At 44.5% G+C, this 15,399-nt stretch overlaps 1 protein-coding gene across 5 annotated transcripts in view; it reads left to right on the top strand.

Annotated features, from left to right (window-relative positions):
* The first annotated feature begins 679 nt into the window (after positions 1-679).
* C8B (complement C8 beta chain) overlaps positions 680-15,399 on the top strand; it is a 49,659-nt gene continuing 34,939 nt past the window's right edge. For 2 of the 5 annotated variants that reach the window (XM_037021973.2, XM_037021972.2), the window contains exons 1-5: positions 680-923; positions 6,897-7,053; positions 9,775-9,916; positions 12,033-12,174; positions 14,640-14,772. In XM_037021973.2, coding sequence (XP_036877868.1) covers positions 838-923; positions 6,897-7,053; positions 9,775-9,916; positions 12,033-12,174; positions 14,640-14,772 — 660 coding nt within the window. In that variant the 5' untranslated portion in view covers positions 680-837. The remainder of the gene's footprint in view (positions 924-6,896; positions 7,054-9,774; positions 9,917-12,032; positions 12,175-14,639; positions 14,773-15,399) is intronic. The other 3 variants (XM_017668891.3, XM_017668893.3, XM_017668892.3) reach the window with 3 other exon arrangements.

The following is a 15,399-nucleotide window of genomic DNA, read 5'->3' as shown; positions in this document are numbered from 1 at the left end:
ACCTAAGGAAACAGAATCAGGGACAGTTCATAAAAATAGCAGGTCACTTAATAAAGAGAGCATGGAGTATGTACTAGGCACTGGCCAGAGTGTTTTAAATATTTAGATTTATTTACTGTTTGCAACAACCCTGTGAGGTGGGTACTGTTACTATCCCTGTTTTGCAGATGGGGAGGGTCAGGCCCAGAGATCTTAGTAGTTTGCCCTGGGTCACATAGCTGGTAAAACATACAGAGAGAACTTGAACCCAGGTGGATGGGCTCTAGAGTTCTATAGCCTCTTGTCTACTTGCTCAGCATCATGTAGTTAAAAAAGAGGCAAAACTGGAGTTCCAAGCTTGGCCTGTCTCCAAACCTTTTACTCTACTTAGTCATAATAGTTCAAATGTCTGGGGCTTCAACACGGTCCTGTTCTAAGCACTTTCTCATATAAAGTTACATTGCACCATTTTGCAAGTGAGAAAACAGGCATAGAAATAAAGTAGTTTGCTCAAGGTCACAAAGCTGGTAAGTGGCAGAGACAGGATGTGGACCCAGGCAGTCTGAACCTAGAGCCCACAGTCCTTACAGCCTTAGCAGCCTGGCCTCTCGGCTGCTCTCCCAAAAGCTGGTTACATGTGCCGCAGTGTTTTCCCTCATTTTCATTGGTTTCCAGAGTCACAGTGAAGTTTTCTGCCTGTGCAAAGTCTAAGGGGTTTCCAGTCACTGGTGGCTTTCTGTTTACTTTGCGGAACTGTTTGCTCTATGGGGACAGAAGGTGACAGTAGTGCTCCCTGTGCAGGCTTCCTATGGATCTAGGAGCCTCCACTAGATCCCCCATCATATAGAGAAAAGCAAGATGTCCAGGACACGGTCCTGGAGGATGCCAGCAGAGCTCATTCTCCTCTGCGCTGCCCTGTGTTGTCTCAGCTTGCCTGGCTACCGGTAAGTGACGTCTGCAAATGATTCCCCGATCGGTAATATGACAGGGACTATAAAGCCACATAAGGCTGACTGCTTCTGTGTTGTGTGTATATTGAATAAGGAACATCTCTTCAAGCAATTTGCATGCATCTGATAAAATGGTAGCAACAAATTATCATGGAACCAAGCAGCTGGCTTCAACAAAAGTTCCTCTACGAAACTGACATGTTTAAATGTATTTTGTCATGCTGAGAAGAATAGGATGCTTGTTCTGTGTTCTGAAAAAAGCCTCCGTGTGATTCTTTATGCAAAAGATTTGTTTTGTATGGAAAAAAGAGCCAATTCTTGTTAATGATTTTAATGACAGTGATGCACTCTACCTGCTCATCACCCCACACCCCTAGGGTTCCCAGGCTCTCCCTTCCTAACGCACACCCTCCAGATGTCCCCAGCAGCTAAATGTTAACTGACTCATTGCATCATTTTTTTGGTATTCATTAATAGGGCATAAAACTGGCTCAGGAAAATATCTGAGTAAAAGCTCAGAGTTAATCTGAGTGAAAGTTCAAACTTGGGCTCCAGTGACAGAAATGCCAGTGTCTTGCAATCTGGGGACTCCCAGCACCTGAGATGCCCCTGCTATGAGTGTTGAACCACCCAGGCCTCTTTGTAGGCAGCTCTGTGGGAAGAAGGACTGTTAATGCCCCTCCATTTACTTATGCCATAAATGCTGTCTGAGTACCACCTCTCACTTAATGTGCCCATTGGGCATACCCCTTGGTCCCAGCTCTGCTGAGCACTCAGCCTCCATTGGGCACCACCGCGAGATCAGAACGGTGAGTATTCACCACCCACTGGGCACTCAATAAAATATAGCTGTTATGATTATGAATACTCTCCGCTTGGCCCCAAGAAGAATCAAGCTGCCAAGGACTTCCTTGTGTGTACTATATATACATACAGAGAAGGATGCAGGACCCAAGGAGACACGTCTGGAATGGAGGGTCTAAGGTGATCATAGCCACCCGACCCACAACACTGATCCCTATGCAAGGCCCTTGTCAGGCTATGAGGACAGAGAGGACTAAGACACACAGGGCTTATGTTCCTGTGGAGAAACCTAACATGTGAGTACATACTATCTAAACTGTTGCAGGAGATGATACAGGTGCAGGCGAAAAACAGCAGGGAGCAATCAGCTGTGCTGGGCATGCATGGGGTCTGGAAGGGATTCGAGAAAACATGATGCTTGAGCTAAATCTTTACATATGAATAGGTGTTGGCCAAATGGCCAAGGGTGTGAAGGGTGTTTCAGGCAGAGGAAGCAGCATAAACAAAGGCATGGCAATGTGAGACAGACTGGCTTGTTCCTGAAGCTTCAAGTCCCTTCAGTAAGCCTTGAGCCCAGGCCAAGTCAGGGAGCTGCCAGAGACGAGATGGGAGTAAGCAGGAGTTGGATCATGGGCAGCGCTGAGGGGGCATTAGGCTGCCAGCTAAGGAACTTGAACCTTATTCTCTAGGCAACTGGGGAGCCAGTGAAGGGTTGTAAGCAAAGGAAAAATATCAGATTTCCCTCTGAAATAGGAAGTGGAGATAATGTAATATTCCAGCAATGTCATGAGATAGATGTAATCTCTTATTGTCATGATATAGAAGAGCAAACATCCTCAGAGAGAAGAGATTCCCTGATGTTCCGTGAGTCTCAGACCCATACCTGGATCCAGGTTTAGTGCTCTAGCCTCTACCCATGATTCCCATGGGGCAGTCCTTAACTCCGTAAGTATTTAAACTCAAAATAGGTGATTATTGATAAAGTAGAAAATAGACTTCAGTTCTGGAACAGAACATACTGAGATCGCCTTTCTATTAGCTAAAAAAGAATTTTGTTTCTAGTTACTTTTGTAATCAAATCAGGTGAAATAATCGTCATTTTGTCATAAGACCTATGGTTTTTTTATTACCACTCTGTGCCTGGCATTTAGATAGATTAGCTCTAATCCTCACGGCTATTTGAGGCAACTGCTATTGTTTACAGTTTTGCAGAGAATGAAACTGAGATTCGGAGAGATCCTGTAACTGTTGCAAGGCTACTCTGTTAACACAAGAGTATGGATTCAAATCCAGTTTTTTTTTCTGGTGCTGAGCCCCTTTATATCCCTGCATCTTTCTGCCTCTCAGTAATGCATTATCCCCTCTCCATCTGCACCATGTATCTGGCTTGCTGGACTCCCATACCATTTCTCTATCTCTGGGCCACACATTTGTTGCCGTGAGATGTTGCTTTAAATTTCACGTCTACAACAGCAAAGACAGAGAGAGGAGAAACTGAAAATCTGCCACCCAGTAGCTGCCCCTTCTAGCAAAGAGGAAGGATGCTACTTGCAAAGGGAATGCAGCTGCCTAACAAATTGTGTGTGACAAGAAAGTTGTTGTGTCAGGGCATTTCTACAGAAAGCCAAAATACATTGACACATCCCATCTATATAAGCTGATGGCTCGCAATTTATTGCTGACCTAATCTTGCTGTACTTGATGGATCCATCTTTATTTTGATCAGAGACTCCTGTTAGAAAGACAGTAGGAGACAAGGGCCCAGTGAAATATGTCCTAATGCTAGCAACAGCATTCCCTGCACCTCAAGGAAAGGTACATTCTTGCCAGTCCTTATGTAGACAGATATGTTCCAAGGACTTGAAGAAGGGTGTTTATTGTAGCTTTACATTTGCATTTACACATGCAAAAACATTGGGAAAATATGTGTCCTTCAAAAAGAAAAAGAATAAATTGAATGCAATATATGTCCAACAATGGAACATACATATGAGAGGAATGAACTAGATCTCTATGAATCAACACGTATATGCCTTAAGAATACAATGTTGATTGACAAAAGCAAGTTGTAGAACAACATGTGTGGTATGAGTAAAGCACACAAAAGCAATGCTATGTATTGTGTATGCATGTTTCTATGTAAAAATATTTAAAAGACTGAAAGGAGGCACACAAATTCATGACCATAATTCTCACTGCAAAGAAGGAGAGGGAATTGGAAGTGGGGATAATAAATTTCAGATGTGAAATTTATAGCTATTTCTGCATTTAAAAAAGGACTTGAAAATATATCAAAATGTTAACAATTACAATCCTGTGTTGTGAGTACATGGTTGTTTATTATTTTATTTTCTGTACTTCTCTGGGCATGTTTAAATTTTCAACATTAAAAGCACACAGAGGATTTTGAATGACAGAACTCAAGTCAGTTGGTCAAAACATCCACGTGGTTTATTTCTGTAGAAATTCATGGTCATGAAAGACACATGTTGGATCCACACACACAAGCTCTGACCAAGTCTGTCCTTTTTTGGCCCCATGCTATTCCCAGGATTTCAAAATGTGATTTAATGCTAGCCTTTCTTTCTGATTTGCATTGTTGTAGTACTAATAAGCCACACACATCTAAGCTGATGTAATTTACAAACATTCTATTTATTCAGCTGATTACTTCATTATTGCATTGCCACCTCCATAATGAAAACTGGGTACAAAAATGAGAGAACTGGTGGCTATAACTACTTTTTACCAAGTTCCTTCTGTAAACAATCATCTTGCCTATTAACATTCTTTCAAATTTTAGAGAGGAAAATAACTGTGATTCTTAATAGCTCTTGTTGAATGTTACTTATCCACTCTGTCTGAACTCTGGCCCTGAATCAGTTGATAGTTGCTAAAAACACAACCTAACTGTTTATTGGTTGAAACAGGAAGAAGGTACCGTGCAGAGCTGTCAAATACACACTCAGGAGAAGCCAAATCACAGACAATATTGTTTTATCAACCCTGGGCAAATCAGTAGAGAAGAGCACATTCTGAGGCCCCTCCCTAGTGCGCAGCATCCTGCCTTGAGTAACTGTTTCAAAGTATCCACCTGTGGTTTCCACGAGAGTCTTTGACCTTTCCTTAAAGATCCAACTTTACTAGGCAATTGATTTTTGCTGGTCTCCCGGGCAGTCATGGAGATGGATTTCACTGGAGTTAATATTATCCTCTTTTTAGGACTTTTGCCAAGTGAGAATGTATTGTTAATGACCTAGTCTGGAGTGATACACTGTGTATTTGAGACAGGGGAAATGATGTGATGCTCTCCCTAATGACTCAATCTTGGACACAGGGATGGAAGAGGCCTTGCATGGAGACAGAGGGGCCTGGTGGAGTGCACACTAGCCGGGTTCCCTTCTAGGCAGCATGGGGCAGTGGACGAATTCAACCTCTGGAGTCCAACAGACCTCAGCTCAGACCCCAAGATCACTGCATACCAGCTGCACATCTCGGGCATTTCCCTCACCTGTCCAGGTGGCTGTGCTCCATAGCTGCCTTCCAGCAAAGCATAGGTGAAGCCCACATGGGGCTTGACACATCCTGGGTGCTCAGCAAATCTCAGTTCTATTCCTCTTCTCATCACCTTTTTTTGCCTTGAAAAGGAACACAAACTACAAAGAATCTTTGTGTTATATGTTCTTTCAGATGGAATAAAAATAAAAACCGTAATATACCTATCATGTTACACTTAAGGAAAACTAGAGGCCAAGATGGATTCAATAACATGCTAGGAATTGAGCAAAAAGCATTGCCTTACCTTGTAGACATATGTTGGGTCTCATGTTACTTGACTGCTCTGCAGATATGACACCATTTGCCTCTCTCCCCCTGCGCACCCCAGCCTCCCCTCCATCTCTACTCTCTTCTCTACCCGTTCTATGCCCTGGCCTGGCAGGACCAATCTCTCCTGGTCTGCCAGTGGTGCTGACACTCCCCCAGGACTTAGCTTTGGCCTGCTTCTCCTCTCAAGAGCAGTCTTGTCCTCTCCCACAGCTTCTCATGATCAGATCTGTATCTCTAGCACAAATCTCTCTCCTGAGTCTCAAGCCTATATTGGAATTAGCTACAGACTACCTTACATAGGTGTTCCACAGGCACCTGGAACTCAGCATGTCCCAAACACATCTTCCCCAACAAGCTCCTCTTTCACTCCGGTATTCCCCATTCACCCACACATTCACACTGGAAACCAGCATCATCCTAAGCCCCGTCCTCTCTAACCCACCCCTGTCCAATCATGCATCACTTTCTGTCCATGCCACCTGAGAGATTCCTTGTATGTCTGTCCTCCCAGACACTGCCATAGGTCCAGCTAACATCACTCACCGGCACTACTGCATGAGCTTCCCACCTGCTTTGCCTGCCACCAGGCTCTCTCCACTCCATCCAGCCTCCACACTGCAGCCACCACAACATCCTGAAACAAAGCTCTATGGGGTCTGCATGCTTACAAACCTTGCCCACTAGATAAAGTCCCAAGATCTAGGATGTGAGACACATTCCTCTGTTCCTAAGACAAACTGTGAGGTGCTGAAGGCAGAACCTGTGTCTTATATTCTCTGCATCCCCTGGAGTACTGTGCCTGGAGGTTGTTTATTCTCAGCAAATGTTTTGTAGGCTTGTAACATGAGAGCATGTCTACATACGATCCAGGTCAAGCCTCTCATTGTCCAGAGCATAGCACAGCAGCCCAGAGATGGAGAGGGAATTGCTCAAGTCACACAGCTAGCTGTGGTTGAATCCTTGCATATCTGTAGCACTTTAGAGTCTATGAAGATGTTCAGATATACTTTTTTATTTAACCCTAGGAGGTAGGTATGATTCTCCCACTATATTGATGAGAGAAGTGAAGCTCACACAGGTTGAAAAACAAGACCAGGATCACCGTGCTGCTAATGGACTGTCTTCTGATCTGAATTTGATACTCTTTTGACTAGCTAGCCACAATGTCAGGCACTCTGGGTATTTAGTAAATATTTGTTAGATGAATTAACCTATAATTGAATGATGATAAGCTAATAACATTACACAAGTGAGCAAATATGTATTTACTGAATAGATGGGTAGGTGGTTATGCTTAATTCCCATCTTGACTCTTTGCTCATGGTGACCTTGTAGAGGGGAAAGGCTGCACTCTCTTGAGTCAAATGCAGCCAACGGGAGCTTTGCCAAGAGTAGACAGACTCGGAGTGTGGATGGCACGCCGATGCCCATTGACTGTGAATTGTCCAGCTGGTCTTCCTGGACCACGTGTGATTCCTGTCAGAAGAAAAGGGTAAGTACCCAGGCATTTGGGGAGCACTCAGCTTCCAGAAGCCCTGATCCTAGGGTAGTAGTAGTAGGATCTCTATAAATGTTGGCTGATTGAATCAATGAATTCGATTCCTCTGTGTCTCCAAGTGACAATCAGATCCTTTATTTGATCTTTCAGGCTTTCCCAATCATATATGACCTTGTCCATGTTAGGAGCTTTCTGTCCCCACCCTTGCTCTTTCAATCCATTTTTCATGATGCAGCCAGGGAAGCTATCAAAAATACAAGTCTGGTCTATGTTTCCTCCAGTTTGAAACCACTCAAAGTCTACCCAAAGCCCTTAGGATCAAGTCCAGACTTATTGTATTCAAGGTACCACATGCCCTAGACCTGGCCTTCATCCCTATAAAACATGCCCCACTCAAGCTCACAGAACACTTGTATTTCTCTGTCCATTTCACTCTCTCTGCACCTTTATTCATGCTGCTTTCTCAGGCAGGAGTAACCTTTTCTACCTCCTTTGCTGGCAAATACCTTCTCCTAAGGGAGACCACCTCTTTGGTTCTGTAACTTCCCAGCCCCATTTGCAGTAGATAGATACCTTCAGTAAGTTATAATAGCTCTCCTTTCCTCCTGTACCTGAGCATTCTTCATTTACTTTTCTTTTAGTGTTTACCTTTCCATTAAACAGTGAGCTCTTGAAGGCTTAATCAGTTCTGCATCTTCAGTGTGAAGGCCAATTTCTGGAACATATTAGGTACTTCATAAATATGTTTTGTTTGACCTCATTATATCTTCTGACATCTCCATAAGGAAGAGAGGATAGTTGTTACACTTTCCCTTAGGCCTGTGGGTAAACAGGTTCAGAGCAGGTAAGTGATTTCTTGGGCTCAGATCACTGGCTCCTTGTCCAGTGTTCTAACACTAGAAACTCACAGTCTCTGCAGTATTTGTCCTTTAGGCCTGCTTGTCGTGTGAGGGCTGACGCAGGATCCCAGATCTGAGAACAGTAGATTCATCAGAGAAAAGAGAACCATTGCCATTTCCCCAGCTCCTAGGGAAGCCAAACCAGCCATGGGTTAGGACCCTAAAGAGGCTGTGCAAGTAGGTCCAGGAAGATTGCACAGAGCTAGTGGATCACTGTGGAGAGCAGGTGAGTTCGTTCAGCTCCCAAAGTAAGCTTTCCTGTTGAAGTCATCAACAGTGTTCCAATATTCTCTATAATTGTTTCATCTGCACCATGAACCAGGAAGACCCAGCATCAGCCAGCCAGCCAGCCAGAGCTCGTCTCTTGGAGTTTGCTACATACTTTGCCTCAGTGGCCATCAGCACTCTTACAGGGCCACTGGCTGAGGGTTCATCAAAACCTTTCAACTGAAATTGGAAGATGTCTTTCCTCCATCATTTCCATGCCCCTGAAACCCATTTTGACATTGGTGCCTGGGGTTTCCAGCAATGTTGTTTGTAGACCTCATCCCTGTCCTGCCAGACTGTCTACTGGGAAGACAGACCTTCTGGAAAATGCAAAGGAACATAAGCGAATGGTTGTCTCTTCTTTTTGGATTTCCAATGCCATACAAGTGATAATTATGGCTGCTTAACCTGTCATTCTGCAAAGGGGCCATTATCCTGGTTTGCCTCCTTTGCTGCAACACAATCTTGACTGTCACCAGCATTTGGAAGCCACCCAAATCCGATCACTTTCTTTCCCTGCAGTGGTTTCTCATTGCTCCATAATAAAGCATTCAATCTAATCTTACTAAGGCCTTGAAGGCCCTGCCTTACCTGCTACTGGTTGTGTTTCTCTCCAGCTCTTATCACCCTCCCTTCTGTACTCTTCTCTCTGGCCATGATGAATTTTTTTATTTCCTAGAACAAGATACAGTCTCTTTCGTCTCTCAGCTTTGCTACAGCAGTTTAGCAGTTTCTTCCACCCGGATTACTCTTCTCTACCCTCCTCCTGCCAGCTCTTCATGTTTGGTGCCTACCGTCACCACCACCACCACCTGAGACCTCCTTGAGGGCAGGCTGGAGGGCACAATTATGATTACAAACAAACAAGCATAAATAACACCTACCTTTTTCAACACTGGGTGGCTTAATCAATATTTTGGAAAATCAAGCAATATTTCTAGAGTAAACAGGAAGGTAAAGAAAGAAATACTGACTGCTAAAAATTATTAGCAATAAAAAAGAAAAAAGTACAAGAAATCGAGTGCTTGCTATGTGCCAGACAACGTAATGAGATCTCAGATATATTATAAATATAATGGAAACTCCATAACTGTACATTTAGGTAATTCATTATCCCTTTTTTGTATATTAGAACACTGAGACCACAAAGGTTTAGTAACTTGCCAATGTCCATAACCAGAAAGTATCACAGTTAATTGGGACTCCAAAGTGCATGCTTTTTCATGTATAGAATACTGAGTAAATGAGAATACTTGAATCAATCCACTGGAGTAATGGAGCTGAGAGATTGTGGTTTTGTTCTACTGCACTGACTGCATCAATCTGTTTACTACCTTTTGACTCCAAAGCCCAAGCTTTTCCCACATTTAGCATATCTTTACTGATCACTGTAGATGCAGAGATCAAAAACAAAGTCCGTGCCCTCAGAGAGTTCACAGTCTCGTTGAGATAGTCAGGCAGACCCCAAGATAGATCCTTCAGGGCCTCGCTCAGCTACCAAGACCCCGGAGGCTCTGCCCTTGGTTCACCATGCTCCTCTCTGCTGCAGTACAGACACGCCTCCCTGCTCCAGCCCTCTCAGTTCTATGGGGAACCATGTGACTTCTCTGACAAGGAAGCTGAAGACTGTGTTACCAACAGACCATGCAGAAGCCAAGTGCGATGTGAAGGCTTTGTGTGTGCACAGACAGGTATAAATGGATGCAGGGGTGGGAGGGGAAAGCTAGCAAATGAGGTGATGGCGTATGAGGACGGGGGCCTGGCCAGTGCCTAGTGCTCAAGATTAGGGTCATGTGGCAGGTCTGGGGGCCTCTTTGTCCTCTTTGACCTCTTTTTACATGTAATATTTCATAAAAACAACCCTCTAAAGTAAGTGTTAATATTATCCCCATTTTACAAATTAAGAAATTGAGAATTGGAGTCATTACTTTCCCATCCTACAGCAGGTAAATGGAAGAGCTTGCAATTAGAAATTTGGGAATTCAGATGACATTCACTGATATTAAGGACAGCAAAAGTATGTGTCCTAGAATCAGAAATCTTGAAACAAGTCTTATTTTGATTTGTGACCGAGGAGTAGTCACTTAATGTTTCTGCATGTTGGTGCTCTCAACAGAAAAATCAGAAGTGATGTTACAACCTTACAAGTTTGCTGTAAGCATCAAGTGATAACAATGGATATGAAAACTCTTTGCAGATTGTAAGCTCTGGGGCCTCTCTCAGAGGCTTGGGGCTAAGAACAATGTGCAAAGCCTACAACAGTTAACTAGGGTGGTTAGCATCATGTATCTTGAAAAATCTTTGAAGAGATAGTCCCTGTCATTCACGTTTGTACATCACCAAGTCTGACATAACCCTTAATGCCTGATGTAGTCACTTAAAAACAACTTTCAATTAAAGGAAGGAAAAAAAGAAGGACAGATAGATGGACAGGCAGAGAGGGAAGGAAGGAAGGAAGGAAGGAAGGAAGGAAGGAAGGAAGGAAGGAAGGAAGGAAGGAAGGAAGGAAGGAAGGAAGGAAGGAAGGGAGGAAGGGAGGAAGGGAGGAAGGGAGGAAGGGAGGAAGGAAGGAAGGGAGGAAGGGAGGGAGGGAGGGAGGGAGGGAGGGAGGGAGGGAGGAAGGGGCACACAAATGAATCATCTTCAGCCACCGACCTCAGAAACACTTGTCTTTTCAACGCATTCATCTAACTGAAGCAAACATATGCCTCCCTATTTATCTAAGTCTCCAGCAAAAATAGGAGTATTCTGATCCAAATTATCTAGATGGTAGTTACAATGTCTGCATTCACTGTACCCTTCTGGACTGTGCTTCGGGATCTTTCAAGAAAGAGTTAGAATTCTTAGAGCAATTTCTGGGGCTTATTGCAAATGCAAAATTCTATCCAGTAAATCTAAAAGACTTTAACAGTTTCTCTGTGGACTCATTATGGCCAGCGTTCCATGATTCTGGCGAAAGCAGTAATAGTTAGTCAGACAGGCCTCAGTGTAAGTGCTTTGTAAGAAACACTTGAAGACCAGATATTCTTCGGCCTTTAATGCCCCCAAGAACATTGGTTAAAAATGACTAGAGATATCTAAGGAAACAGGGTGCCTGTCTTACGGGCTTTATCCCTCAAGAATATAAGGAGAGTCAAGGGAGAGCAAAGGGATTAAAGAGGCAAAATGGCTGCAAATAAATTTAAGCATATAGTCCAAATATTTTTTTACTCTAAAAATAGTCCCAATGGCTATGATGTTGAAGGCAGTGTGGTTTAGAAGAAAGAATGTGTGATTAGAAAGTTACAGGCTCCAATCCTGCTGTGTGCATTTGGCCCATCAAAACAGGATAATAGTAACTTATCCAGCACTTACAATGAGTCAGTTTTGTTCTACTTCCTCATTTAAATCCCAGCAACCCTAGAGGGTAAGTATGATGACTTCCCTAGGAGTAAACTGAAGTAGGCAGGCTAGTGGAAGGCCACTCAACTAGTGCTACTTGCAGGACCCACCAAACCCACGTCCCCTTGCCAGCCTAAGGGACAGGAGTCGGGACTTCCTCCTATCTGGCCACTTCAACTTCTGCCTAGTGGGCACTTTCCCTTTCTCTACTCTTAATGTCCTCCCCGCAAAGTGTATTCAGGAATGCAACATGGACCTCTGGGGGAATAAGGTGTTAATGCCATTACTGACACATGCTAATAATAAATGAGGACTAATTGTAACAGAATGTTAAAAGCCCAGCAAAGTGTCTGGCACATAGTAGGTGCTCATACTGTGTTAGCTCCCCTCTTGATAGCTATGTGACTGTCCCTTTCTCCATCCCAGGGAGGTGTGTAAACCGCAGACTTCTTTGCAATGGGGACAACGACTGTGGAGACCAGTCAGATGAGGCAAATTGTAGGAGGGTTTATAAAAAATGTCAGCATGAAATGGACCAATACTGGGCAATTGGCAGTCTGGCCAGTGGGTAAGTGTACATGGGAAGGCATGAAGTTAAATGTAATTCTTGAGAAGAGAGAGGAAGGGGGCTGATATAAACAGAGTTCCTCCTTTTGTCCTTTCTGAAAAAAGCCTAGTGTGAGTGGATGCTTGTGGCTGCTCTCTGAGGACAGGTCCAGAGAGCTCCAGGAGCAGGTCCCAGCTGTGGGCAGATGTGGCCATGAGGGCTGAGTTAGGAACATCACAGACAGCTGCACAGAGAGCCCACGAGGGCTCCTCACCAGAGCGGAGGGTGAATATTCATTTAACACCTACTCTGTGACTGTGCGAGATGCTTTCTAAGCATTACCTCTGAATCCTATTGACAGCTCTTAAGGGAGGTTTTTATCTGTTTCTGTGTCCCTAGACCCCAGCATAGGGACTGGCCAGAGGTGAGGCGCCTAAGTACTTAGTGAAGGACTGACTTTCTAGGATGGGTCAGCAGTCAGTCTGTGTTTCAGGCTTCCAAGGAAGCTCGGAGTTGGTCTGGTCCTCTGGCGAGGTCAGAGGAACAAGGTCAGAAGGGGCAGAACTGGGCTGGTGTTCGCCCTGCCCTCTGCCATATTCTGCAGCCTCCCAGCTTCCAAGAGGAAGAGTGAGCGCCTGCCTCACATGTATTAAAAGTCATCATATGTGATGTAGTATGACAGGAGAATGGTGAACCTAAATGGAATCCATCTTCTTCCTAAACAAAAATCAAATCTTAATCCTTAAAGGTTGTTCTTAAGAGAGAATCCTTATGTGGGAAGCACCGCCTCTCAAAACCACCTCATAAATTTGTTCTTATAATCCCTACTTACTTGATGAGGAAACTGAGGCCTGGAAAAATTAAGAGAGTTCCCAGAGGTCACACAGCTGTAAGAGGATAACAGAGCAGACATCCAAGCCTGTCAGTAGGGACTGACTGGTCGCTGTATGAGGGGCAGAAGGACAGCCCGGTGACCACAGGGCCACAGGTGAGGCACTTATCGCGGTGGTGCTTTAGTTCTGTCATCCACAGAAGGCGGTCAACAACCCTTCTCTCAAGCTCTGTGAGGATCAAATAAGCCAATGTGACTGTAATAAACTAGTAAGTGAGCACAGCTCATATGGTGGGATGTGTGCAGACTCTGTTCTTGAACCAGATCGTCAGACTTGGAATACTGGCCCGCCAGTTGTTGCTGGCAGTGAGGCCTTGGGCATGTCAGTTACTCTCTCCATGCCTTGCTTTTCCTCATCTGTAAAATGGGCATAATAGTAATAATAATAATACCCATCTCATAAAGATTAATCCTCCTAACGGGTAAATAAGCTAATATGTACAAACTGAATTCAACAGCACCTTCACAAACTAAGTCCTGCATTTTATTGGCAAAGTAAAATAAATAAATATACATTATTGTGATACGTGGAACTGTCAGAAGAAAGAGTGCCTTAAGACAGTTCTGTTAGGAAGAGAACCTGAGCCCAGTGTATGAGAGCTGGAAGGAGATAGAGCTCCTTGCAACTAAAAGAACTTTCAGTAGTGGTCAGAGCTGGTCAAGAATGGAGGCCTGCCATAGGAGTCAGTAACAGGATTCTCAGCCTTCTAGATGGGTGTGATGATAACCACTGCCCAGGGCTTCGAGGACACTAAATAAGGTGACGCAGGGACCACCCACTCCTGGGTCTGTTTCCACTTAAATCCTCTGTAAGTGATCATTGGTTCAGTGGCTTGTGATGGAGGGCATTCAGAAATTAAGAAGGAAAACATCACCTGCAAAGAGCACACAATCTAGTGGGGGCAACAGACAACATAAATAATGCAAACATTTATCACAGACCAAGTGGTCTTGTAAACACTTAACAAACATGGGCACATGTAATCTTCACAACAACCTCATGAGGCAAGTATATTCCTGGTCCCCGTTTTACAGATGAGGAGACCAAGGTACAGAGAGGCTAACTGGTTTGCCCAACGTCACACAACTAATGGCAGAACAGAGTTTTGACCCCAGGCATCTGTCTCCAGAGTCCGTGTTCTTACCTTTTATGCTAGCCATTCGTGTAAGGCAACGTAACAGTAGAATGATAAATGCATGAGGCTGGCAGCACAGGGTCTTATGAAAACCTCCCACCCAGCTGAGTACCACAGGTGTCAGTGAGGGCTTCCCACGAGTCACAGCAGACCTCAATCTTGAAAAACAAGCAAGATAAAACAGTGAATGTCTGGAAGGGCCTTCTGGGCATGGGGACCAGCACTTACACCAAAGCGAAGGAGCAAAGTGGCCTGGAGGAGAGCAAGCATCTCCAAATGGAAGGGGGCTAGGGAAGTGAGTGTGGTTAGCCAGAGAGGAAGCCGGGAAGTGGCTTTGGCTCACGGTTTAAGGGTCTTCAGTGCTATAGTAAGGAGTTTTGATTTCATTCGGTGGGGTCTGCCAGTCAGCATAACCTGATCACCCTAACCTCTGCCCCGTCTCCATGCCCTCCCTGCAGGATAAATTTGTTCACGAACCGTTTGGAGGGCCCAGTTCTCGACCACAGGTACTACGCCGGGGGATGCTCCCCCCACTACATACTGAACACAAGGTTTAGGAAGCCGTACAACGTGGAGAGTTACACCCCGCAGGTATGGGACTGCCAGAAAGCCATGGCAAGGCAGTGGAGGGAGCACTGAGCGAGGAGCCAGCTAGCAGGGGTTCAAGGGCAGGGCCTGCAGCCTGCCAGCTGGGTAACCTTGGGGCATCACTTTCCCTCTCTGAGCTCCAGTCCCTCCATGGCAAAATGGCAGTTCCTTCCTCAAGACGTAGTGGTGAGGCTGACATGCTGTATGCATACAGTGACTGCAGCAGTTGTAGTAGTGAATTACTCTAACAATAATATAAAAAGCTACCATGAAGATAGAAATAGAGCTTAGGACTTGGAGTCTTGTGGGCTTGGTGGCCCTGCAGGTCACCATCTATGTAGTCCTGCATGCATCATCTCTGAGCATGAACACCCTCTGAGCCTCTGTTTTCTGATCTTTAAATTGGGAGTTATCAGGTTTCTACCCTGCAGGGAGAGGATGAATGAAGTAATACATACCTGCTTATATATTACCTGCTTTAATGGTGACTCTTCAGGAATTGCTAACCCTTGTTACTACTAAGTCCTTGCCTATTAGAACCAGGCATTTTTCTAAGCATTTTAAGTTACAAAATGCTCTATGAATATTATTATTAACAAACTTACAAACAATCTCACAGAGAGAGTGGGG

This window comes from Manis javanica, chromosome 4 (assembly GCF_040802235.1).
Source record: "Manis javanica isolate MJ-LG chromosome 4, MJ_LKY, whole genome shotgun sequence".
Taxonomy (NCBI): Eukaryota; Metazoa; Chordata; class Mammalia; order Pholidota; family Manidae; genus Manis; species Manis javanica.
Note: the sequence above shows the minus strand (reverse complement) of the source record. Positions and strands in the feature narration are given on the sequence as shown.